Source organism: Xenopus laevis, chromosome 2S (assembly GCF_017654675.1).
Source record: "Xenopus laevis strain J_2021 chromosome 2S, Xenopus_laevis_v10.1, whole genome shotgun sequence".
Lineage (NCBI taxonomy): Eukaryota > Metazoa > Chordata > Amphibia > Anura > Pipidae > Xenopus > Xenopus laevis.
The window spans coordinates 116,258,832-116,284,146 of NC_054374.1; the positions used below are offsets into that span (position 1 = coordinate 116,258,832).

Here is a 25,315-nt window from a genome sequence, read left to right on the forward strand (position 1 = left end):
AAAATCCATCCAAACCCTTTTTAAAGCTATGTAATGTATATATATGAGTGATGAGTATGAGTGATGCATGGAGAGAATTCAACATCTTCACAGCTCTGACTGTAAAAAAAAAAAAACCTTCCGAAATGACCCCATCCCTAAATCATTACATGAACATGTTAAATAAAAGTGGACCCAATACAGAGCCCTGAGGGACCCCACTACAAACCTTACTCCAAGTAGAGAAAGTACCATTAACAACCACCCTCTGTACCTGATACTGTAGCCAATGTCCTATCCATGTGCAAACAACTTCATTCAGCTCCTAGTTTAGAAAGCAGTCACTTGTGGGGCATTGTATCAAACGCAATGGCAAAATCTAAATAGATCACATTGCTACCCCGCTGTCCAGCACCTTACTTAAATCCTCTTAAAAAGCAATGAAATTAGTCTGACATGATCTATCTATCACGTTGATTACTGATCATAATGCCATTCACCAGGACAACATTTTGAATGTGATCCCTTAACAAGCCTTCAAATAATTTGCCCACCAGATGAAAGTGAATCTGAGTAAATCAGAGGTTGGTCTAAAACTAAACTAGGCTCTCCTAGTACGATGATGAACTCTATCTGGCCGTGGCGCATTGTTCACATTAGTTACATAGTTATATAGTTAAATTGGGTTGAAAAAAAACAAAGTCCATCAAGTTCAACCCTCCAATTGAAAACCCAGCATCCATACACACACCCCTCCCTACTTTCACATAAATTATATATACCCATACCTATACTAACTAAAGAGTTTAGTATCACAATAGCATTTGATATTATGTCTGTCCAAAAAATCATCCAAGCCACTCTTAAAGGCATAAACTGAATCAGCCATCACAACATCACCCGGAAGTGCATTCCACAACCTCACTGTCCTGACTGTGAAGAACCCCCTACGTTGCTTCAAATGAAAGTTCTTTTCTTCTAGTCTAAAGGGGTGGCCTCTGGTACGGTGATCCACTTTATGGGTGAAAAGGTCCCCTGCTATTTGTCTATAATGTCATTTAATGTACTTGTAAAGTGTAATCATGTCCCCTCGCAAGTACCTTTTTTCCATAGAAAACAACCCCAACCTTGACATCCCTCTAACCAATTTAGTTGCACATCTCTGCACTCTCTCCAGCTCATTTATATCCCTATTAAGGACTGGAGTCCAAAACTGCACTGCATACTCCAGATGAGGCCTCACCAGGGACCTATAAAGAGGCATAATTATGTTTTTATCCCTTGAGTTAATGCCCTTTTTTATGCAAGACAGAACTGTATTTGCTTTAGTAGCCACAAAATGACGCTGCCCAGAATTAGACAACTTGTTATCTACAAAAACCCCTAGATCTTTCTCGTTTAAGGAAACTCCCAACACACTGCCATTTAGTGTATAACTTGCATTTATATTATTTTTGCCAAAGTGCATTTACCAATTACATTTATCAACATTGAACCTCATTTTCCAGTTTGCTGCCTAGTTTTCCAACTTAGACAGATCACTCTGCAAAGTGGCAGCATCCTGCATGTAACCTATAGTTCTGCACAATTTAGTATCATATGCAAAAATAGAAACAGTACTTTCAATGCCCACCTCCAGGTCATTAATAAACAAGATGAAAAGCAAGGGACCAAGTACAGAGCCCTGCGGTACTCCACTAACAACACTGGTCCAATTAGAAAATGTTCCATTTACCACCACTCTTTGTAGTCTATCTTTTAGCCAGTTCTCTATCCAGGTACAAATAAAATGTTCCAGTACAACATTCCTTAATTTAGCAAGTAACCTTTTGTGTGGCACTGTATCAAATGATTTAGCAAAGTCTAAGTAAATCACATCCACTGCCATCCCAGAATCGAGGTCCTGCTTACCTTCTCAAGAAGTATACACTCAAGAAAAAAACTGATTTAACACATTTGCATTTTCTGTATCTTTTACAATCATATTAGTATCATTACTTAAAGAAGCAACATTCTCAACACAAATCTTTTTACTGTTACTATACTTAAAAAACCTTTTGGAGTTAGTCTTTGCCTCTGCAGCAATGCACTTCTAATTTGCTATCTTTGCTTCCTGGAAAGCTGTTTTGCAACATTTATTATAGTGTTTATGTTTATTAAATGCAGCTTTTGTCCCCGCAGACTTTTTTAAATGCCTTTCTCTTCTGTCCTATTAACTTTTACTTCTGTATAAAGCTACTTAGGGTGGTTCCTGGTGCTTCTACATTTACTTCCTAAGGGAATAAATGACAACAGTAACAATTTAATATTGACAGCACTGTTTCAGTAAGGAAAAGTCAGATCACTGGCTTGCTGGCAAGAAACAGTTTGAAGCAGCTTGGTTTATTTTTATTGGCCCACATGGTCAAAACTCACAAATTCAAATTTAACTTGAATTTGAATTAAAATGTGAAATTTATCACAACTCAACCCTGGAAAAAGTTCAAATTTGACTATTCTCCACCTAAAACCTGTTCATGTAGCAGTCTATGGCAGAGATCCCTTGAACTATTTGAAAATGTTAATAGTAGTATTGAGCCAAATTTTTGTCAAAGTTTCGCTTTGAAAATTACGCCCATAGACTCCAATGGGAGAAAATGTGCATCAAAAAAAAAATTCGATTCCAGTTTTCAAGTTGGGACTATTCGATCGAACTTTAGACATTCTAATTTTTTCAGGAATAACACACCATTCGAATTGTGAATAAAATCAAATTTATTACAGTTTAAAAAAATTCACATTACCGGTACTCTAAATAGGATAAAGTAATAAAAGCAAAGCAAAATATATATTATGGATAACTACTGTATGATGGGTTCATTATAATTTTTGATTTGCATAATTAGTAATAGATGGTAGCCATTGTAGCACCAAGGAAGCATTAAGCAGAGGCTAAATACAATTTAAACATGTAGTTTCAAGTAACATTTGAACTTCCTTCTGACATTTTGAACACATTCGCATTGCTTCAAGTTGGATCCATCTCTCTCAGATTGCATATCAGTTTTGCAAGGGAACAACTTCTATTTTTAATTGAACTGAATGTTAAATTGCCTTCATCTGGTGTTTCGTTTCAAATGTAGGTCACTGAACTTTGAAATAGGTAGCAAAGATTTATCTGGCTGTTCAGCTTAAGACATAATTCAGGCAAACCAGTGTATTTGGCAAATAATGTGTAGTGCTGTTCTAAACATTTTCTAGCAGTTAATAAATTACACTATTAATTTGTTTCTAGACAGTTTTTTTTAATTCAAATTGCAAGATGTAATTAATATATGCTATATCATGGAATGATTATATAATAGGAACAGATATTCCATATATCAGATATTGCATTCAAGTCATTTCAGATGTTGTTGTGAATTAAACAAGACGTCCATATATATTGCTTAGTGTGAAGTAGCAGTCAATGTAGCAGGTGTGTGGGATGTAAAACTGACAACAGCTGCCCGGACATTCAACAGAGTGTAATTTATAAGCACCCGGTAGACAGTAGAGGTGTCATCCAGGGGACAGCAGCAGAACTGTAGTTTGTAAAAAACATATTGAACATTGCAACTTATGCACCAAAGTATGTGCAACTGGCAAATATATTTATTTATATGCACTTCTTGTGCACTTAATTAGAAGTAACGAAGGGAGTCACGCGGACTGTAGAACTGTGCTGCTACTTTTTATTACTCAGCATGTTTCAGATCCCATAGATATATTCTCAAGTGTAAATAACCACTGCTTAGTGTACAGCTTTTAAACTAATTCCCACACAATGCTCCTCCTCCCTCCAGGGGGCAGATTTACTAAAGGGCGAAGTGACTAACGCTGGCGAAGATTCACAGCGTTATCGCTTTCAGGCACTTCGCTAGCGATAGAGAATTTACGTTCTGGCGAATTGACGTTACTCCGCAAATTCACTAAGATGCGGATTTTACTGAACATTACCTCTTTCGCCAGACTTGCCTTTGCCAGCTCAGACCAGGAGAAGTGCGTTGGAGTGCATAGATCTTCCTCAATCCTCTGTTACTTACATCATATTTTTAGTGGAAAAAGTTTCTAAGTCACAAAAAAACGCTGGCGTCTTTTCCTTTTTTGTGATAGCCTGCAAAAGTCCTTGAGATTTTTTTTGGGTAACCGGGTTCCCCCATACATTTTCTAACATATGGAACATAAATTATACAGTGGGCTCATGTGTAGGGCAATATAACAACTCTATTTTCTTTATTAAGGTTCCCTTGACTTGTGTAATGTAATGTATTTGCTGCAACATATATGTCCATGCAACTTTAGAATTTCCAGCCATATACAAATTAGCCTGAGTGAAGACCTCTAACGAAGTTTCGCTAGGCATAATTGAACGCTAGCCAATCTTCGCCTTTGATTGCCGAAGTAACTCTAGCGAAAATTCACCAGTGTTTTAGTAAATTAGCATTGTCTGAGCGAATTTTCGCCTGGCGAAGTGTTGCGATGAATGGGGCAGCTGGGAAACAATATCTAGCCCCATGTCAGATTTCAAAATTGAATATAAAAAAGAATCTGTTTGCTCTTTTGAGAAATGGATTTCAGTGCAGAATTCTGCTGGAGCAGCACTATTAACTGATGCGTTTTGAAAAAAACATGTTTTTCCATGACCGTATCCCTTTAAAAAGAACACTAGCAGGAGGTAATTTTCTGCAGGACAGGCTGCCATTATGGTTGCCATCTGGCTGGTAAATTACCTGCCTAGCCAGTAAAAATTGTGCCGGATACCAGTGTTATAATTAGGGAAGAAAGTCCCAGATAGTCAGGTAACAGTTCAGTTCTTGGTAGACTTGGTAGTCTGAGAGTCTTATCACATTTGGAACAGAAACTGTTCATAAAAGGCCCATACAGCAGTCATATTATTAAATATTGGAGATATGTGGATGACGTTCTAATCTTATGGAAAGGAACAGAAGGTTTGTTCCATCAAATGATTGATGAGGCAAATGAAAAACAATGTACAAAATGTACCTTGACGTGGTATGGTGGCTTTTCAACTTTATGATCATAACTTTGTAACTAAAAACCCCTGTTTTGTAAACTTACTTTTGAGACAGGGGCCCAGGGAATGTGCATTAAAACTAGCACTTCCTTTATACTTAAATATACTATTACTTAGCCTTTAGAGTGCTTCCACACCCCTATTTTTATACATTGCAAATGGAAAACACCCCACTATTAAATTTACTTGTGAGATTTCTGCTACTTCTATTAGTTTTTGGATGTTAACATAAAACTGTGTTCTGACACAAATGTTTTCCAAACCTACCGACCGTAATACTCTCCTCTCCTGTGGCAGTTTCCATAATCCACGTATTATTGATGCTATTCCGAAGGGACAATACATAAGAGCAAGGCGGATTATGAACAATTTCAGTCCTCAATGCGGAATATCACCAATAAATTCCTCAATAGAGGTTACAAAAAGAAAAAATTGGCACCTCTTGAGGAAGAGGTGAATCAATTAGATTGGGAGGAGTTATTACATACAAAAGGGAAAGTGAAAAAAGATATGGATAGGGTACCTTTTGTTACGAAATATGGAAAACAAAGTAAATGCATTGAGAAAATCATGAAACAATACTGGCCTATCCTGGGACAAGACAAACAATATGGGGGCCTTTTTAAAAAACCACCGTTGTTCTGTTACAAAAGGGGCAAATCATTGAGAGATATACTAAATCCTTCTGATGTTTATCAAAAAGATACTAAACTTGTTAAAACCTTAAGAAAAGGCACCTTTCCATGCCTCAGTTGTGTGTGCTGCTCTTCAATAATAAAAAGCAGTACGGTTAACCATCCTACGAAGGGAACTCCTATAAGGATAAAAAATGTTTTCACTTGTGAGACAAAATTCGTAGTATATATGCTGAAATGCCCTTGTGGCATGGCATATATAGGACAGACCATCAGAATGGTTAAGGAGCGAATTAAAGAACACAGGAATAACATAAGGAACTATAAAACTAGTACAGCAACTGACACACCTGTCTCGAGACATTTTCATAATCAGGGCCATAATGTAAGCCAGTTTAGATGGCTGGTATTAGAAAGAATAACACAACCTAAAAGGGGAGGTGATATAAGAAAATCCCTTGGACAACGGGAAGCGTACTGTATAAAAAGAATGAATACAATGGCTCCTGCAGGCTTGAATGACTCTTGGAGCTTATCTCCTTTCTTATAGCTAAACTGTTTATGTATCTCTTTTTTCACAGATATTGATTACAGCTTGTAATTAGAATACTTTGTATGTATAGGCAGTTGAAACAAGGTAACCTTTAGGTAGGCTCTTTTTGAGCAGTTTCTACAAGTAATTTGGCTTTTATACTTATTTATGTGTAGTTTGTCTCAACTATTTCATGAGGAAATTGCTTCAGACGATCGCATTTTAATGGTTATGGGGTTTTGACACTACGGATTGAATCGGGAATTTGCACAGCTACACAAACTTTTATGATATCCTGGACTTTTAAATAACTTATATCTATTTATTTTTATATTTCATACACTGCTTGTGTTCTTATTGTAATTGATTATTGTAATTTGATTATTGTACCTCCCTGTGGTAAGGGTTAACTGTGGTTCAAAATAATTTTTTGATGGATTGGTGGGACTTCCTGCATGACACTTTAAAGCACACTTTCACTTTGGCTTGTACACACTTGAGAAAGGGCCCTTGCTGCCCTAAACATGTCGTGTGGAATGCACAATAAAGACTGAATAGCAGGTATTCTGCTTCTTGCTGTTTCTTGATTTGCCAATTTAATACATTGAAGTTATAACCAGCAGCTGTCTGGAGATGAACAGTATTCATTGGATCAGTGTTTGCTAAGCTCTACTGTTGGCTGGGTCTGACCATCATAAAATATTGGAGGCCACACACTGTGTCCATCATGAATTGCAGGTGTCACAGCGTGTCATGAAATACTTGGGGCAACAATAAGTAATGGAATAGTGGGAGCCTCACAGTTTTAGTCATAAAATGCTGGTGCTCTTATGCAAACAAACGCAAGATGAGCATGTAAAAACACATATATTGCTTTTTATTTGTGTTTTTAAACTCACCTAAGGTTAGGGTTGCCACATGGTAGGTATTTTACCGGCCTGGCCGGTAAAAATGATGGTTGGTCCCAATGTTATTAATGGGGAGAAAAGATATATATATATATATATATATATATATATATATATATATATATATATATATATATATATATAGGAAGGCCGGTATTTTATTCCAGAAAAGGTGGCAACCCTACCTAAGGTTATGGCCACACGACACAGATCTCAGCTTGTGGAGAAACGCATGGCTGAGAATCTGCTCCTCCACTGCTTCTCTTCTGCTGTCTGCACCCAGAATCATCTCTGCAAGGGTGCAGACAGAAGAGGTGGATATTGGTGCCGAAATGTGAGATTTTGCACAACACCAGTGCAGCAGAAGAGAAGAGGAGCAGTGGGTAGAACTTGTTTAGTGTGGCCCTAGCCTAAGGGCAGAGATACGCGCTCAGATTTGGGGAGATTAGTCGCTCAATGACAAATCTCCTCTTCTTCGGGGCCAATAATCTCACTGAACTGCCTCCCGTCGGCTACAATGGAAATCTCCTATGATATAAAATCCAGAAGCACACCAATGAGTTGCTTACTGAAGTCTGTGTTTTATTAAGCCCATATGTATCCACAAAAAGGGCTCAACTCATTGGTGTGCTTCTGGATTTTATATTGTATGCATTCATGACTCTGTGCAAGGGAAGGGCCTTCCAGTAAAGCACCCAGCACTTCCAACAAGTGATCTTCAACCATGTACAGCACTACTCTATTGTGCAGTACAATGTAAATCGCTGGCGGAATGGCAATCGGTGCACTTAGTTTTCCGAAGTTGCTCGAAGTTGGCTCACAAGTAAGCTTCGGGCGACTTTGGAAAACATTCTAGCCGGCGGGAGGCAGTTCGGGGAGATTAGTCGCCACGAAGAAGAGGCAATTTATCGCCAGGTTACTACATCTCTTCCGAATCTGAGCGTGTGTCTCTGCCCTTAGTATGTGGGTTTTTTTTTAGTTCTGAGTTCTATAGTCTTTAGAATGTCCATCAAGCATAAACATCACTGACCCCATGAGCAGCTTCCGCAAGTTGGTGTCTTTGAACAAGCGCAAGAAAATTATTTAAAAAACATGGAACACATAAAACTGAGGTGACAGTGAGTTCAAAACTTTGTCTCAAACCAAAGTAAGAGCCCTTATTCTTGAAGCTGCCATTTGAGGGTGTTTTTGTTAAATATGTGCAGCCAAATGTTTCAAGGCTACTGTTATTAGTAGGGTTTCCACCTTTGCTGATGGCTCAACCCGAACATGGGGGGCGGGGCAGATAACATTGTGGGTGGGGCAGGCAGTGAAGTAGGAACAGGCATGATGACATCAGAGGTCGGACAATGATGTTAGTGGAGTTATGACAGCAATCCGAAGTTCAAATAGGTCAGCGCTAATCAAAGCTCGGGGGAAAAAATATGGAGAAAAAAGGAAAAAATAGATAATATAGTGTAGTATTTAGTTAGAGAGTTATAGTTCCACAGCCCCGTATGGTTTCATTTGACCTTTAGTACAACTAACTCTTTACACTTCACTACGTGTGTTTGCTTAAAGTAGGTACTTACAAACGTTCAGATTATTTTGTGCATATCAAAGCTTTTGATTGATCCTTCTTGCTAGGGGAAGTTAGAAAGCGCAGATAGTGTAAAAACTTCTTTATTTTACAATAAAAACCAATTGGTTGCACTCACATTTAAGTGGATTAAAACAGGCAAGACATCTCTCTCCGTATCGTCCCAGTTTTTGTAGATATCCTTAGTGATTTGTGGTTCAGGTCCCGACTAGGGTTGCCACCCGGCCAGTATTTAACCGGCCTAGCCAGTAAAACACCTGCCAAGGCGGGGGCCGGTATTGCAAATTTACTGGCAATGCAGTTGCCGGTAATTTGTAATACCCTTTAAAAAAAAGCCCTCAGCCTGCCTCCAATTTCGCCCAGAACTTACCTTTTTTGCAGTGTTCTTGACATCGCCGCGATGTTGCTCCGCCCCATTTTGCGGTATGCTGCGTAGCTCTGCCCCTTTTCGTGTCATGGACCACCTCCTTTTTGTACCCGCCCCCCATTGGCCAGTTATTATTTTCAGTAAAGGTGGCAACCCTAGTCCCGACCGGCGTTTCCTTCACATGCTGTTTCACTTGTTACTTCCTGGGCGCTTGGTTGTGATGTCAGCTTGCTGTGCCTAACGCGTTTCGTCGCTTAGCGACTTCATCAGAGGCTTACCACCAGGGCAAGGTTATTGCATCACTTCGATGCATCTGGCTGGATTTCTATCCAATGTTTTAAAGTGTCGATTCCCGGTTCAAAACCGCACAGGTAGGTAGCTAGTATCTCTAGCTATATTCTGCTTGTTGATTAAGCCCAATTCTTTAATTACAGGTATGAGATCTATTATACAGAAATCAGTTATCCAGAAAGCTCTGAAATACAGCAATGCTAATTTAGAAAAAAACATTCTTATTTTTAATTGATTTGCTTTTTTTGTACCTGTTATAATAAGAAAGGTGAGTATCTTAGTATTTCAATGCTTTTTATGTACAGTATTGGCCAGACTATTGTTCGGGTTTCATAAGGCTAAAACAAATACCAAAGAGAAAGTTCAGACCCGAATAGGCCAAACTGTTCGGGTCAAAAACGAACATGTGGCAACTCTAGTTATTAGTTATACCTAAAATCTATAAAATACCAAACAGGAGAATTATGTATTTTTTTAATTCAACCAAAAGACAAACATATTCAATAGGAGTTTTATTTATTTATTACTGAGTGAGGGGCGTGGCCTGTAGTGGGTTGCCAAGGAAGTCGAACTTAGGTAGCTTGCGCGTCGCCATTGTTTTGCCTGCGTGAGGACGGTCGACGTCCTCCGTAATGCCGTGCTTGTAGACCGTCGCCATGTTGTAGTGCTGCATTTCATGGTCGAATCCGATGGTGTAATAACTTTTTTTTTTTACGTATATGTTTTATGGTTTTTAACGGAATCCAGTTTGATTTAAAAAGAAATCCATTCTTCCGCAGCGATAGACAGAGTGAGTTCAGCAAGGGCGGAGTAGCGGCAGAATTCGGAGTCATCTTGCTGCCGCGTCTAACATCTGTCCGGGGAAGTCGCAGACATGATCATAGAGGATTTTGAGGCGTTGAAACATTGGTTGTCAAAGACTCTAGAGCCGATGTAAGTATATTTGGGGGACTGGGAGATGTAGTTTGCAACAAGCGGTGGGTGTGTGGGGCTGGTTGTTGCGGGGCTTCTGTCTATGTAAGGCCCAGTCGGTGCAGGCAAGGCATTTTATTGGGGTTCTTAGATTGAGTGTCCGGGCGCCCCTGGACTTGATCAGCAATTACCACGCTGTCTGGATTCTGGAACTTGTATCTTAGAAGGTGAAAGACCGCCATCCCTCTTACTAAACGTGATTTACGACTTTGCAGTCGACTTTGCGTGTTATTGGTTATAGCTCTGAGAACAGGCTTGATTTTAAAGGGCATTTCCATTCATTTTTGTGCAATGTATAAAGTCTGTGCACTGCTGGTTTTCACTCCTGTAGCAGTAGAAATCCAGTATATGACACAGCTCCATGAACTGTGATTTAAAAAGCCTTTATTCAGCTCATGGCTTTAGATCTGTAACATTACAATGTTTCGGGCTTGAAAAAGGGCTGGATATAGGCCTGAAACGTTGTAATGTTACAGATCTAAAGCCATGAGCTGAATAAAGGCCTTTTAAATTGCCGTTGTATGGAGCTGTGTCATATACTGGATTTAAATTGACTGGGCTGGCTTGTGGACCACCGGACACGTGCACCATTACATAACAAGAGCTGGAAATTGCTGACTAAAAAAACTTGCTATTGACTCCTGTAGCAGTAACAGTTCATGAACACACCAGGAAGGCTACTGATTTCTGTTTCAGCAGTGTTTTAGTTGCAAATACTCCCACAACCATTGAAATAGTTCCGGACTGAGAATTAAAATAGGCCCTGGCATTTCGGCTACACAGAGGCCCAAACAGCCCACTTAGAGGCCCAAACAGCCCCCACCAGCCCACTAAATAGTGACTTTCTACGGGACCTTATAGCAGCCCCTCTGGCATTTGCCAAAACCCACAGATTGCCAGTCCGGGCCTGCATTGAAAGTTGTCTTTGGTGTATATTGAAGATTTGCTTGTTTCATTGTGCAAAGATTGACTGAACGTAGGTCACTGTTTATAAATGATGCAAATTTGTTTCCCAGAAAAAAATGCAGGTAGGTCTGAACACATCCGTGATGATTGGCGAAAACATAAACAAGTGCATGGGTGACAACCATTGCATTGCTTCAGCCAAGTGCCAAACATTTAGCATTACAGCAATTTCACTATCTATGTTCCTGATGGATTACCGGTTTACTGTAGGCGAGGCTGCAAGGGAATTGCTGAACTCACTGTTTCTATGTCTAGTGTTTTTCCCAACCCTACAAAGCAGCAGAAAGATGCTTTGAGCCCCCTAGTTGGATATGGGAAGTGGGGGGAGGGAGAGAAGATAAAAGCAGGACATGGAAGCATTAAAGGGGAGGTTCATCTTTAAGTTAACTTTTAGTATGTTATAGAATGGGCAATTCTAAGCATTTTTTCAATTGGTCTTCATTATTATTATTTTTTTTTATAGTTTTTGAATTTGCCTTTTTCTTCTGACTTTTTCCAGCTTCCAAATGTGGGTCACTGACCCTATCTAAACACAAATGCTCTGTAAAGCTACAGATTTGTTGTTATTGCTACTTTTTATTACTTATATTTCTTTTCAGGCCCTCTCCTATTCATATTCCAGTATCTTATTCAAGTCAGCACATGGTTACTAGAGTAATTTGGACCTTAGCAACCAGATTGCTGAAATTGCATACTGTAGAGCCGCTAAATAACTAAAAAAAAAAGACCACAAATAATAAAAAATGAAAACCAATTGCAAATTGTCTCAGAATATCACTCTCTACATCATACTTAAAATTAACTCAAAACTGAACAACCCCTTTAAGTTTTGGGGGATTGGAATGTTTCATGTAGGTGTTGAGTTTTCCTTCAACTATGGCATATACGCATGTAGCCATGCAATGCAAGAGCCTTTACCTCTATTTAATCTGACTGATCAGCACAAGGTCAGGTATTCTGATATTCAGCAGCATGTGGCCACATTCAGGTAGCTCACATTCATAATCTGTCCACGGATAATTTTCTCATTGCAGTTTAACCTTTGCACTTAATTAAAATTTTATTTTCCAGTAATGTTAATATAACAGTACTTAAAGGAGACATTTTGTGTAAAAAATAAGAATGTACCAGTGCATTATACTCATTTAGATATAGAAGAATTTTGCTTAAAAAAGTAGTTTCAGGCTAATTTTTTGAATATTTCTGCAAAAACCCTAAATCCAACCCTTCTCTTCCACTTCCTGCTCCCTGAATTCCCAGGCTGTGCAGGGGAGCCAGCTGCTCTCCGCTCACTGCACTGCAGGACAGGAACCAATCAGCAGCTAGCAGGACCTGATAGGGAAGGCTGTTTTTAAAGATAATAATAATTTTTAGCATCATGTAAAAGCAACACCATATATTACTCATAATTGCCTATAGAATTCGTTTTTTTTTTTTTTTTCATTTATCCTATATATCTCCTTTAAATTGGGTAATTTCTGAATTTTGTGTTCCAATTTTTTCTACAAGTATTGCTGAAAATCAAGGTTAAGTTGTCCAGAAATTTATATCTGGATTTCTCTTTACAAAATATATCACTTGTAAAGGAACTCCAAGTGGACTGAGAAAACAAATATATATTATAATTGTTTAGAGTGCTGTATTCTAAATAGTATGTTTACAGTATTATTTGGTTTTGTCCTTTTTAATAATTTGCACTTCTTACATTTATTTTTTCTATTATAGTTGTGATGCTGACCCATCAGCTCTTGCAAAATATGTACTTGCATTAGTGAAGAAAGACAAAAGTGACCGAGAGCTAAATGCTTTATGCATTGACCAACTTGATGTATTTCTACAAAAAGGTAAACTCATAGGGAGAAAAAAAGAACTGAGTTAATGTATGTGTTCTTATAACTATTACAGAACTAAAGAATAAAAAAAATGCAAGAAATGTATATTTTTGTACTTCACTCTTTTAACCATCCTAGAGGGTAAGCAGCCCTGTAACTGAACTCTTTCATTGTGCTTTCAGTAGACTGCAGCAGCTGCCCACCTTTCAAATGTAGTTGGGCATCTTTCTGATGGCCGTGCAACTAAGCAGAGGGAGCAAAACTGTTGCATGAATGTGTTAACTTTTATAGTGGCCAGACAGGAGTACATTCGGTGTAACCAAATTTTTTGGTTGGAAATTTCTTATCTTTTAATTTGCATAACTAGCACATACAGGCAAAAATTATTAGCAGTGTCACTTCATACACTTAAAAGTAAAAACTATACTAAGACAAATGTGGATGGTGATGTATTTTCCAATGTTAATCTGTATCTACATACATCAATAATGTCTCCTGTTTAAACACAGTGAAATTCTCCCTTCATTTACTGCTGTGGATAGGAATTGTCAGATGGTCCCTAACTGCTGAATAGGGAAACAATCATACTTATGAACAGCAGGGGGAGCCCCCGCCTTACCAGCCATGCAGAATTCAAGCAGCTTTTTCTATGATGATCCCTAAGCAGCCCAGACCACACTGAGCATGTGCAGGGTCAGGGTCAGGCAAAGATGGTTAACAAAGTTACAAGATGACAGCCCCCTGTGGCCAACTTTGAAAGCATAAATCATTTGTTTGATTAGTCTTTGTGGTGCAGTAAATTCATGCTTATGTTTAGTATACAAAATACAGCATTTCTATCTTCTAGCCTTATTCTATTTTAGACTTTCCTTGTCCTTTAAGCCCAACAGACCTTAGTTTAGAAAGCAGTCGTTTGTGGAGCACTGTATCGACCGCTTTGGCAAAATCCAAATAGATCACGTCTACTGCCCCCGCACTGTCCAGCATCTTACTTACCTTATCATAAAAAGCAACCAAATTTGTCTGACATTACCTATCCTTCATAAAGCCATGCTGATTGCTGCTCATAATGCCATTCACTAGGACAAAATTTTAATGTGATCCCTTAATAAGCCACAGTGGTCAAATTTACTGGCCTATAATTGCCAGGCTGAGATCGTAATCCCTTTTTAAATATTGGAATGACGCTTTTCTGCAATCCATAGGTACCATACCAGATGAAAGTGAATCTGATCTGAACAGAAATAGGGGCCGGTCTAAAACTGAACTAAGCTCTCTTAAAACCCCGGGGTGTATGCCATCAGGCCCTGTAGCCTTGTTTACATTCATTTTTATTTAAGCTTTGTGGATCATATCCTGAGTCAGCCACTGACTAGATTGAGCTGAGCCATCAGTGCAGCTATGAAGTGAGCCTGGGAACTCAGACTACTCTATTGTATACACTGAATAAAAGAACTGATTTAGCACATTTGCTTCTGTATCTGTTACAACCATACTGGTACCATTATTTAATGGAGCAACACTCTCAACCCGCATCTTTTTACTATTAATATACTTAAAAAAACTTTTTCGGGTTAGTCTTGACTTCCGCCTCTATGCACTCTTCATTTCCTTTCTTTGCCTTCCAGATTGCTTTTTTACAGGATTTATTCTAGTGTTTATATTCATTAAATGATCAATATAAGAAAGTAATTTATATTCCTAATTTAAAAATTATCTATACGTATATATTTAAGTATTTAACATGAGATGGATGTCAAATACTTGATAAATACACTGATTATTAAGTTAAGTGCTATCGAAATTATGGTAATTCTATTGTTTTTTAGTAATTTGCCAAATTTCGATTTTAGAGACACAGGGCTTTGTTGACAAACTGTTTGATGCCATAAACACCAAGAGTTATCTTCCACAACCTGATAGCACCTCAACAGCTGTTGTGAAATTGGACTCATTTGAACATCAAGAAAAAGAAATCAAGAAAGATGAGGTATTTCTAATGAAAAATCTGAATTATTTAAAGTGTTTTGGTGACACACAGCTAGAATTAGGTACATTATTCACAAGTGATGTAATTTTTTCTTTTTGGTTAAATTTTCCATAAATTATATATTTGACTTCACAGCCTCCCTATTTATTTTAAATGTGTAGAAACATACCAAGCAATTGAAATTGGCCCACGTTAGCCTTCATACATGTTTTTTTGCACTGAGGTTACATGTACTGTAAAATGTCACTACTTGCATGTGATCTACATTTTACTTCTGGGATTTACATCGCAGACTAGTCTCAGAATAAGTGTCACATCTGTAACTTAAAAGAACACCTATATGTATATATTTGTCATACATGTCTCATATATTTATTTAGCTCACTCATTAATGTTAGCCATAGACCATCAACTTCAAGAGGTTTCCTCTTGTATTCTGCCCATTTTCAAGAAAAAATAAACCTATCCTATAATACTTAAACAGTAAGTCTTGTATATACTGAGGCAGTATGCCCCATTTTTCAACATTAGTTCAGTGAATAGGGTTTGTGCTGAGAATATTTCTTGCACTGAATGGGCTAAAATTTGAAATTGAAAATAGTCATGTTCTATTCTAGAGCAAGCACAATCAAAGCAGCTGGCCCCTAAGGAGCTTTTGTAAAATTAGATGCTCCTTATATCAAAAATGAAAAAATGCTCCTGTTTATGAAGGAGTTTCTTTATAGAGAGGGCTGCTGATTGGACTGCTAATTTGTTTTGATTGTGCTTCTATGGACCCAAAGTAGCATGTAACTTTGTATATTAGATTTTAGCTTCATGAGTGGAAGAAATTGTTTTTTAAAAAAAAAAAGACAATTGCATATTAAAATAATAGGCAAAATGTATGCAAGTCACAGTTAATTTGGGTTGAAAAAAAGACCAAAGTCCATCAAGTTCAACCCCCTCCAAACGAACCCAAGTGCACATATTTACACACACTCGTACCAAGCTATTTATACACTTCTATATATCAACTATATATACCTCTAATAAACTAACTAGATCTTAAGATCAAAATAGCCTTGGATATTATTCTTGTTCAAAAAATCATCCAAGGCATTAATAGTATCTACCATCAGCTGTCAAGGCATTCTACAACCTCCTTGCCCTCATGGTGAATAACCCCCTACACTGCTTAAGAAAGTTCAGTTCCTTAAGTCTGAAGGGGTGACCTATTGTTCAATGAACTTTCCTGCCACTTTATGTCAAACTAACAGGCCTACATTTTTTAAGACTGTGGACAGGATCCATTTCGAATAGTTGCTCACCAATCTCTTGGCATCATACTAGACATCAAAGAAAGGGTTTGTCAATTCCAGAGCTTAGCCCTTTTAGTACCCTAGGATGAATACCATCCAGTCCTGGACCTTCACTTATCTTTGCATATTCTAGACCCATTGAATAACCCCCGGAGTCATCCGTCAATAGTAATATCAGGGATGCCCAATGTTATTTTTTAACGGTGAACCACATTCAAATGGGAAAAGAAAGAGTTGGCACAGCACAATCATGGAAAAAGCTCATAGGGGGTGACAAATTAGTGCACAGATTGGCTTTTCAGCAGCACCATGCAGCAGCCTGCAGAAGGCTCTGTTTAGTAGTTTACATGGTATTTGTGCTTTAAAAACATGCCTATAAGTCAGGAATTAAAAATAAGCACCTGCTTTGAGGCCCCTGTGAGCATCATCATATGGGTCGGTGAGCAGCATGTTGCTCTCTAGCCACTGGTTGGGGATCACTGAGTTATAGTATTAGAATTGGGTCTGATAAAACAGAGGCTAAACTAAGAAAGCAGCTAATGAAGATTTCTGTTTTGACATTCAGAATCTCTGATTTTGATATGACCACCCTTTGTTGATTCTTTCTTGCAGTTTTTTTTCTGTGACATTAAATAAATCTGTTACATTACATTAACATTGTATTTTATTTATAATTTATGAAATCTGGACAAATGTTCTCATTGTTAAGGTAAACAAAGAAGAAGAAAAAGAAAAGAAGGCACCTAGGAGATTAAACCAAAGCCCTCAGCCTTCTAGCACCCGTCACAAAGATACCAGGTAGTATTAATACCATTGGAAGTTCTTGCATTCTCTGGTTAAATCTGTGACTCACAGCATGAGTGTGCTGTTCTCAGCCGGGAAAAAAATGTTTGGTTTATTAACTTACAAATTATTTAAATACTGTATAACGTAAGATAAAATAACCAAACTATTTATGAAATGGATTTATTAAAAACCGTGCTTTTGTAGATTTTTATAATATTTTTGGTTCCCTTCTTAATTAAGCACTGCTTAACAAATTAGATTACTACTACGTGTGTATTTAGGAATAGCATTAATGCATACCACAAGGAAATATTTAAGGTATAGCTGTTTTTAAGTGATTTGTGCCACCCTTAATTTAACATTCTGTTCTGAATGTACTTAATGGATTCTACGGTAACCGATGGATCAGCAGCTGATGATTACATTTGGTGTATCCTTAAAGGGATACTGTCATGGGAAAACAGGTTTTTTCAAAACACAGCAGTTAATAGTGAATTCTGCACTGAAATCCGTTTCTCAAAAGAGCAGATTTTTTTTATATTTAATTTTGAAATCTGACATGGGGCTTGACTTATTGTAAGTTTCCCAGCTGCCCCCAGTCATGTGACCTGTGCTCTGATAAACTTCAGTCACTCTTTACTGCTGTACTGCAAGTTGGAGTGATATCAACCCCCTCCCTTTCCCCAGCAGCAGCTTACAAAAGAACAATGGGAAGGTAACCAGATAGCTCAGATAACAGCTCCCTGGTAGATCTAAGAACAGCACTCGGTAGTAAAAAGCCAAGTCCCACTGAGACACATTCAGTTACCTTGAGTTGGAGAAACAACAGCCTGCCAGAAAGCAGTTCCATCCTAAAGTGGCTCTTTTTTGAAATCACACAACCAGGCAAAATGACCTGAGTTGGCGCCTACACACCAATATTATAAATTAAAAAAAAATACACTTGCTGGTTCAGGAATGACATTTAACATGGTAGAGTGAATTATTTGCAGTGTAAACAGTGTAATTTAGAATTTAAAACGACTCCATAAAAATCATGACAGAATCCCTTTAAAGGAATTGTTCAGTATAAAAATAAAAACTGGGTGTGCATAATTAAAAATGTTTCTAATATAGTTAGTCAGCCAAAAATTTAATGTATAAAGACTGGAGTGACTGAATGTGTAACATTATAGCCAGAACACTACTTTCTGCTTTGCAGCTCTCTTAGTTTCCACTGATTGGTTACCAGGCAGTAACTAATCAGTGACTTGGGCCATGGCCCATAACTGTTGCTTTTGAATTTGAGCTGAATGCAGAGCATCAATTGCTAACTCACTGAACAGTTCTTTCCCTAGTGCCCCCCCCCCCCTTCAAGTCGCTGACAAACTCAGAGAGCTGAAAAGCAGGAAGTTGGATTCTGGCTATTATGTTAGACATTCAGTCACTTCAGCCTTTATGCATTACATTTTTGGCTAATTAAAGGTTGAAAACATTTTTTATTTTGCAAAGACTATCTATTTAGCCAGTTTTTATTTTTACACTGAACTGTTCCTTTAAGGCTGCCAAACATGGGCATGCTCTGACTCGACCTCCCGCAGAGCCGCAGCTCCTCTTCAGTTTCTCATTTCGTAATGCACCCTGAACTGGCCAACATTGTGCATTGGCTGATTAAATTTTCAAACCTGCCCAATCCTTGAGTAATTCTATATCCATAAAACATTGATGTCAGTCTGGATTGGGGGCCATTATACAAGCACAGGTTATAAGAGACAAAGCACTTGGATTTTCTTTTGCATGATCAACTGCTTGTATCTACAAAAACTTCCTCAAAATGTTTATTACTACACAGGGTTTGATATGACTTGGAAACATATTCAGTGCTAGTTTATAATTTAAGTCTCTGTTGGGTACTACATTATCTTGAAAGTGTAGGAGAATAATAGTTGTGGGCATGTGTGAAGTGTTCTGGGTCTATACTGTGTTGTAAAGAATGTGCTTGCTGAGTTTAGTGAAGGATGCTCACCTTAGTTTAACAAACCACTGACTTTGTTTTTAGAACGTTTTGTCCATGTTTAGAAAATTGGTCTATCTGTGTTGTGTTATTAAACATGTATACTGTTTGATTATATTTTATTTACATGCTCAAAAGATCTTAGATTGCCTTGGGAAATCAGGATTGTTTTATTCCAAAGCATTCTATATGTACTGGTAAGATTAGGACCCTCTTTATGCAAGATCCAGGTACCTGTGAAGGGTCTCTAAAATGCTATTTTCATAGATCTGCATGATATCCTGCAGATTGTAATAGTGTGTTACATATATGCAAAAATAAAGGTAGGTATAGTTTTAGTGTAGCAGTGTATAATTATTAGCAAGTACAAAAGACAAAACATAATTCTGAATTTTGTCACACAAGGGAAAACAGAAAAAGAAGTAACTCCGATCGAGAAAGCAACTCCATACAAAATTCCTTTAGATCAGGACTCCCAGAGCAGAAGCAGGATGTAGATGCAGCACCGCCACGTTTAAATAGTAACAAAGTTCAGAATGCAAAAAACACAAGGTAATTATCAGCAGTTCATTTTTTTATTTAGTTTCAGCACGTTTCTAATTAATATATATATATTTGTGCGCTTATGACTTAAAATGAAAGTTATTTCATGTTGCACTGTACTGGTAGTTCATTCTTTTAACTGCAGCCTGCATTTTATCAAGGTAGTAATCATTTTAAAATGATGCAAATATGCTTTACACAGCATTCTTTTCAACAGCAGATACAAAAATATGCTACCAAATCTGTTTCAGATCTTTGTACCACAAACCATTGCATCTTATAGGATTTTAGGGGCAATATAAAGTTCCATAATTTCACTTTATAACAAAGTTTGAGGGCATTGAAATGAAAAAATTGTGCAAGTGTGTGTTAACCTCAAATAATTTAACACAAATTCATCATGGTATGGTAATTTGTCTGCTTCCTTATCTAGGAGTAGAGATGATCGAAAGAGAGATGATCGTTTTCGTAAAAGGGAGTATGACAGGAATGTACCTCGGAGAGATTCGTACAGAGATCGGTATAACAGACGTAGAGGTAGAAGTCGCAGTTACAGCAGAAGCCGAAGTCGCAGCTGGAGTAAGGAGAGGCAGCGTGATAGAGACAGGAGTCGTAGCAGAACAAGAAGTAGAGGTACATGTAAACCCTTTCTTAACTTTATTTTCTGAATTCAATGTTAAATAAGGCTTTATATTGTCAGCGTATACAAAATGTAATTTTCAGACCTTTGCCATAACTACATAAGCACTTGGTACAGTAATCTCGGCTGGCCCATTGCATACAAAACAATAGGCCCCAATTACCATGTGAAAGGCAGGGTGCAAAATTTAAGTCAGACATAAGGCACCGTTTCAGGCTTAATTAATTTCTGAAGGTCAAAAGGCCACCCCTGTGATTGTGGAAGGAAGGCATGTATGTGTCACTCCCAGCCCCTATTGATTTCCTAACTTGCGTGTAAGGGGTGGCGAACGCAGTGGTACATTCTCCTTACCACATATTTTTTTAGATAATGGCTCAGGTAACATTTTAATTATGGTGAAAGACAATTGAAGATTGCATTGTAGACCTGATTGGGTCTGAGTCAATGAGATTTGGCGTGTCAATTGAGGTGTAGGTAACCCTTTATTAAAGGTTACCACTAGAATGATACCACAAGGAAACAGCCAGTTTTGTAATAATGGTTGGATACCTGATCACAGAGGGTGTTAGGACCAAGCTGTATGTACACAACCTAAAAACCACTGACTGATCAAAAGAAGAGAAGCTGTCCTAGGTGAAGCTCATAGTAATGGTGTGTGCTTGAAATATGGCGCCGCCAATAAATGCTGTGCAATGCTGCAATAATCTTGATTAAAAATGATCTTCCCCTTTAAATGGAATAAAAACCCTATATAAATACATTTCTTATGTTTTTCCATAATCAGTGTTTTTATTCAGCTTTATTATAAATGTACAGTAAAAATATTAGGATATTTACAATTTGTCATTTTAGCATTATTTATCAGGTTATTTTCTTTATTAATTTGCATGTGGACAGCCATATTTTTATAGTGACAAACTTGTCATTACATATGCTGTTTGTTTCCGTTTCATTTTTCCACAGACAAGGATTCTGGAAAGCCAAAGTTTGATCTTGATAGACCAGATCCAGTAGACAACAGTTATGCATCAGGATCTTCTGTTCCTCACATTGGATCTGCACATTTTCCAGTTCCAACTCTAAGCAGTACAATTACAGTAATTACTCCATCCCATCATGGCAACAGCTCAGCTGAAAACTGGCCAGAATTTCATGAAGATCAAGTGGACCACAGTAGTTATGGCAGACTACAGATGCAGAAAAAACGATGCAGAGACTATGATGGTATGATTTAAAATGGGAGAAGTAGTTGTAACTACACATAGATCCAAAAGGTTTTGTTTACTGTTAAATCAACATCTTCGCTTGATCTTCTTTCATTATCTTGGTTATATAGGCATACATTTAAAGTAGGGATCCCAACATTTTTTTATCTGTGAGCCATGTTAAAACTTTAAAAGAGTAGGAGAGCAACACAAGCATGGAAAAGGTCTCAAGTTCTCCGGGAATACCCAATAAGGGCTGTGATTGGCTATTGGTGGCCCCTATTTGGACTGGTAGCCACAGGGGGCTGTGTTTGGTAGTACACTCGGTTTTTAAGCAACCCGGATTTGACTCCAAACCAGGAATTCAAAAACTAAGCACCTGCTTAGTGCCCACTGAAAGCAACATCCAATTGGTTGGTGAGGAACATTGGTCATGAACCACTTGTTGGAGATCATTGCATTTAAAAGATGCTGAATAATGCCTTGCTTCTAGTCAATGTTTTACTACCAGTTATTGTATTATATTTTCTCTCATACTGATCCCTTTCAGGCAGGCCCGGATTTGAGGAAAGGCAGCAGAACTTTAGGGGCGGCATGCTGCCCAACCACACCCACATTGGTTCAGAAACACTGGGGATGCACTGGAAGATAACTTTTTTTAATTTCCTGTGCGCCGACCCTGCTTTCAGGGTCTAGAGCTGCTGCCCGATACTGGCTCTGTGCATTCCAACTCATGTTATCATGATTTAAATATCTGTTGAATTTGAATTATTTTTGATTATGCTTTTATTTTTATTTTTTTCCAGAAAAGGGATTTTGCATGAGAGGGGATATGTGTCCTTTTGATCATGGTAGCGATCCAGTTGTTGTCGAAGATGTAAACCTACCTGGAATACTACCATTCCCGGCACCGCCTCCTGTCTTAGAAGGACCTCCTCCACCAGGCCTTCCTCCCCCACCATCTCTTTTAACACCTCCCCCTGTAAACTTGCAACCTCCTCCTGTTCCGCCACCTGGTCCACTTCCTCCCAGCCTTCCGCCTGTCACAGGTATTTAATAAATTAAGCACTACATACAGTTCTGGCATTTCTCTTTAATAATCTCTTAAGTACTCTACACAACAGAATCTCTGTGGTACTTGCATGGAAGTACTAGCTTGCCATTTCCATAGATTCTGTATTATCTGGATTGCATTTTGTTCACTTTCAGTGGTAATTCCTAATCCAGATCAAATAGAAATGTTGCTCTTAAAAGGTTAAAGCAAGCTATGTAGAGGGTACATCAGTAAATAGTATTGTATGTGTGAATAGGCCTCTCGCTGCATTGTATTATCACCACTTGTTGTGAGATCATTTTTCCGTACAGGATTCTCTTAAGTTTTTTGAACATGCTCCATATTGTATAGTTTGAAGCTGGAACTTCTTCAAACAAATATTGCTTGTACTTGTTAGAAAATGGTGTACAAATAATTATTCTCTACTGAAAAGACATTAAAAGTGACATGATACTGACCAGATGTTAGTTTAGATAACAGTACATACTTTGTATAGCTTATGCTTATCTGAAAAATAAGGGTATTCCTATCTATGAATTATACTTCAAACAATGGCAACTCCAATATAAATTCTCTCATCAGATAAGCCTTTCTTTATAAGAAGCGCTTATCCATATCAATTTGCCCCTGTTTTCTTGTCTCGTTAGCATGCTTTTTAGATTAACGCAAATTGTTCCTTTGTTTTGTTAATTGATCCTATGTTTCAGTCTGACCAACGTTGCAATTTTTTGCAATGAACACTACCAGGAACTTGATCATAAGAATAAAGGTGGCCATAGAGGCACCGATATTATCATACAAAAGATGTTTTGTACAATAATCGTTGCTTGTGTGGTGGCAGACAAGGCGACCGATAACAGTAAAAAGCCTTGGATATCCGTAGTCTTGTCGATTGGCAGGAATGAAAATTTTGATCAGACACCTTTGAAGGTTCCCGAACATCGTAACGTTAATGCTGAATCATCAGATATAGCTAAAGAATTCTTTTAGTTTTTACTTGCATATCTGACGATTCAGTTATTAACGTTAGTAGAGTGGATGAAAGTTCTTTTTTACGACCAATGGTCACAGGAAATATCGTAATTGTAGCATGTATGGCAACCTTAACTCTTCAGTCAGCACAGCATTCTCTGTGAAGAAACCATCACGGACAGCACCAGGGACCCTCCTAAATACCTGCCTCATTGTTAGAGTAGCCAATAGAAAACATATCTGGTTGCCATAGTGATACAGGCTGGCCCAAGCAAAAAACCAATCGGCAAGTGCTGCTTTGTTTGTTGCACTAAAGCGCAATAAAAAAATAACGATTTAGGTACAGCAAAAGGAGGTCTCAGATCATTTGGCAACAAAGAGGACCTTTATTTCTTTAGTCAGTGGATGAAGTTGCCATGTTTAAAGAAGCAGCAACACTATAATATTTTATGTAAAAAATCCCTTGTAGCCCCTACAATAATACTTCTATCCTGTGCAAAGTTAAGTCTTAAATACTTTTTTCTACGTAGGATGTAGCTAAGGGCATGTTGCTATATTCAGAACACTATGCACAACCATCAGATAATTATCATGGTGTTTTTGAATAAAGCATTACAAATAGTTAAAGGAACAGTAACACCAAAAACTGAAAATGTTTTAAAAGAATGACATAATGTACTGTTGCACTGCAATCGTAATACTGGTGTCTTGCTTCAGAAACACAACTATAGTTTATATAAAGAAGCTGCTGTGTAGCCATGGGAGCAGGCATTCATACACATGATACATAGTAGATAACAGATAAGTTCTATTGTATACTATAGAGTGGGTTTATTTATCTGCTGTTATCCTGTGCATTTTCTCCTTTTTCACTTGCACATATATACAAGCTGTTGTGGAGTTATGCAGCAAATACACCAGTTTTACCAGTGCAGGACAGCAGTACATTATATTATCATTCTTTTAACACTTACGTTTTTGGTGTTACTGTTCCTTTATCATTGTGCAGGATGGAGGTATTACTAAAGGCGACCACAATGGTTTTTATACTTAAAAACATTTACTAGTCCTTTAACTCTGTTATGGCTGCTCCACTTGATCTGTATTAAAAAAAACAGAAAAAAATCCAAATTAGAACCTTATAGAATCTTAACTTTACATTTTTGGTGGTGTGTGGGCACTGATCCTTGGCTTCATAGAATTAATAGTCTCTGGCAGGTCTTAATTAGGTAGAAATCATTTATAAACTGTGGAGTTACTTCTAAGCTGGCAGATATTTGACATTTGAAAATGAGCAATGACAATAGGCAATTCATATAATATGTGAAAAGTATATAACAATTCATTCAAGTAAGGAAATTTGGCTTATATCCCTTTTTGACATGTAGTTTCAGTTTCTGCCCACTCTACATTTCTTAACATTGTGATAATTTACTTTTATAAATGTTTTATTTATTTTTATTTCTGTTTGTTTTTCACCTTGTCTAATCATTCAATTGTCTTGAATTCAAACGTATATTCTAAACATAATTTCCTCTTTATTCTTTGCTTCAAACAATTAAGTATTGGGTGGTCAGCACAGGAGTGAAGAGCAACGGAGTTCCACATGTGCTGTTCAGCCTAAAGGAACAGTTCAGTGTGAAAATAAAAACTGTAAATACATAGGCTGTGCAAAATAAAAAAAGTTTCTAATATAGTTATGCAAAAATGTAATATA

The 25,315-nt window shown here is 37.7% G+C and overlaps 1 protein-coding gene across 6 annotated transcripts in view; it reads left to right on the plus strand.

Annotated features, from left to right (window-relative positions):
- The first annotated feature begins 9,942 nt into the window (after positions 1 to 9,942).
- rbm26.S (RNA binding motif protein 26 S homeolog) overlaps positions 9,943 to 25,315 on the plus strand; it is a 51,118-nt gene continuing 35,745 nt past the window's right edge. For 2 of the 6 annotated variants that reach the window (XM_018247999.2, XM_018247998.2), the window contains exons 1-8: positions 9,943 to 10,280; positions 13,011 to 13,129; positions 14,971 to 15,107; positions 17,115 to 17,203; positions 19,590 to 19,736; positions 20,161 to 20,360; positions 21,331 to 21,591; positions 22,379 to 22,621. In XM_018247999.2, the coding sequence (XP_018103488.1) occupies positions 10,222 to 10,280; positions 13,011 to 13,129; positions 14,971 to 15,107; positions 17,115 to 17,203; positions 19,590 to 19,736; positions 20,161 to 20,360; positions 21,331 to 21,591; positions 22,379 to 22,621 (1,255 nt within the window). In that variant the 5' untranslated portion in view covers positions 9,943 to 10,221. 6 annotated transcript variants of the gene reach the window in all.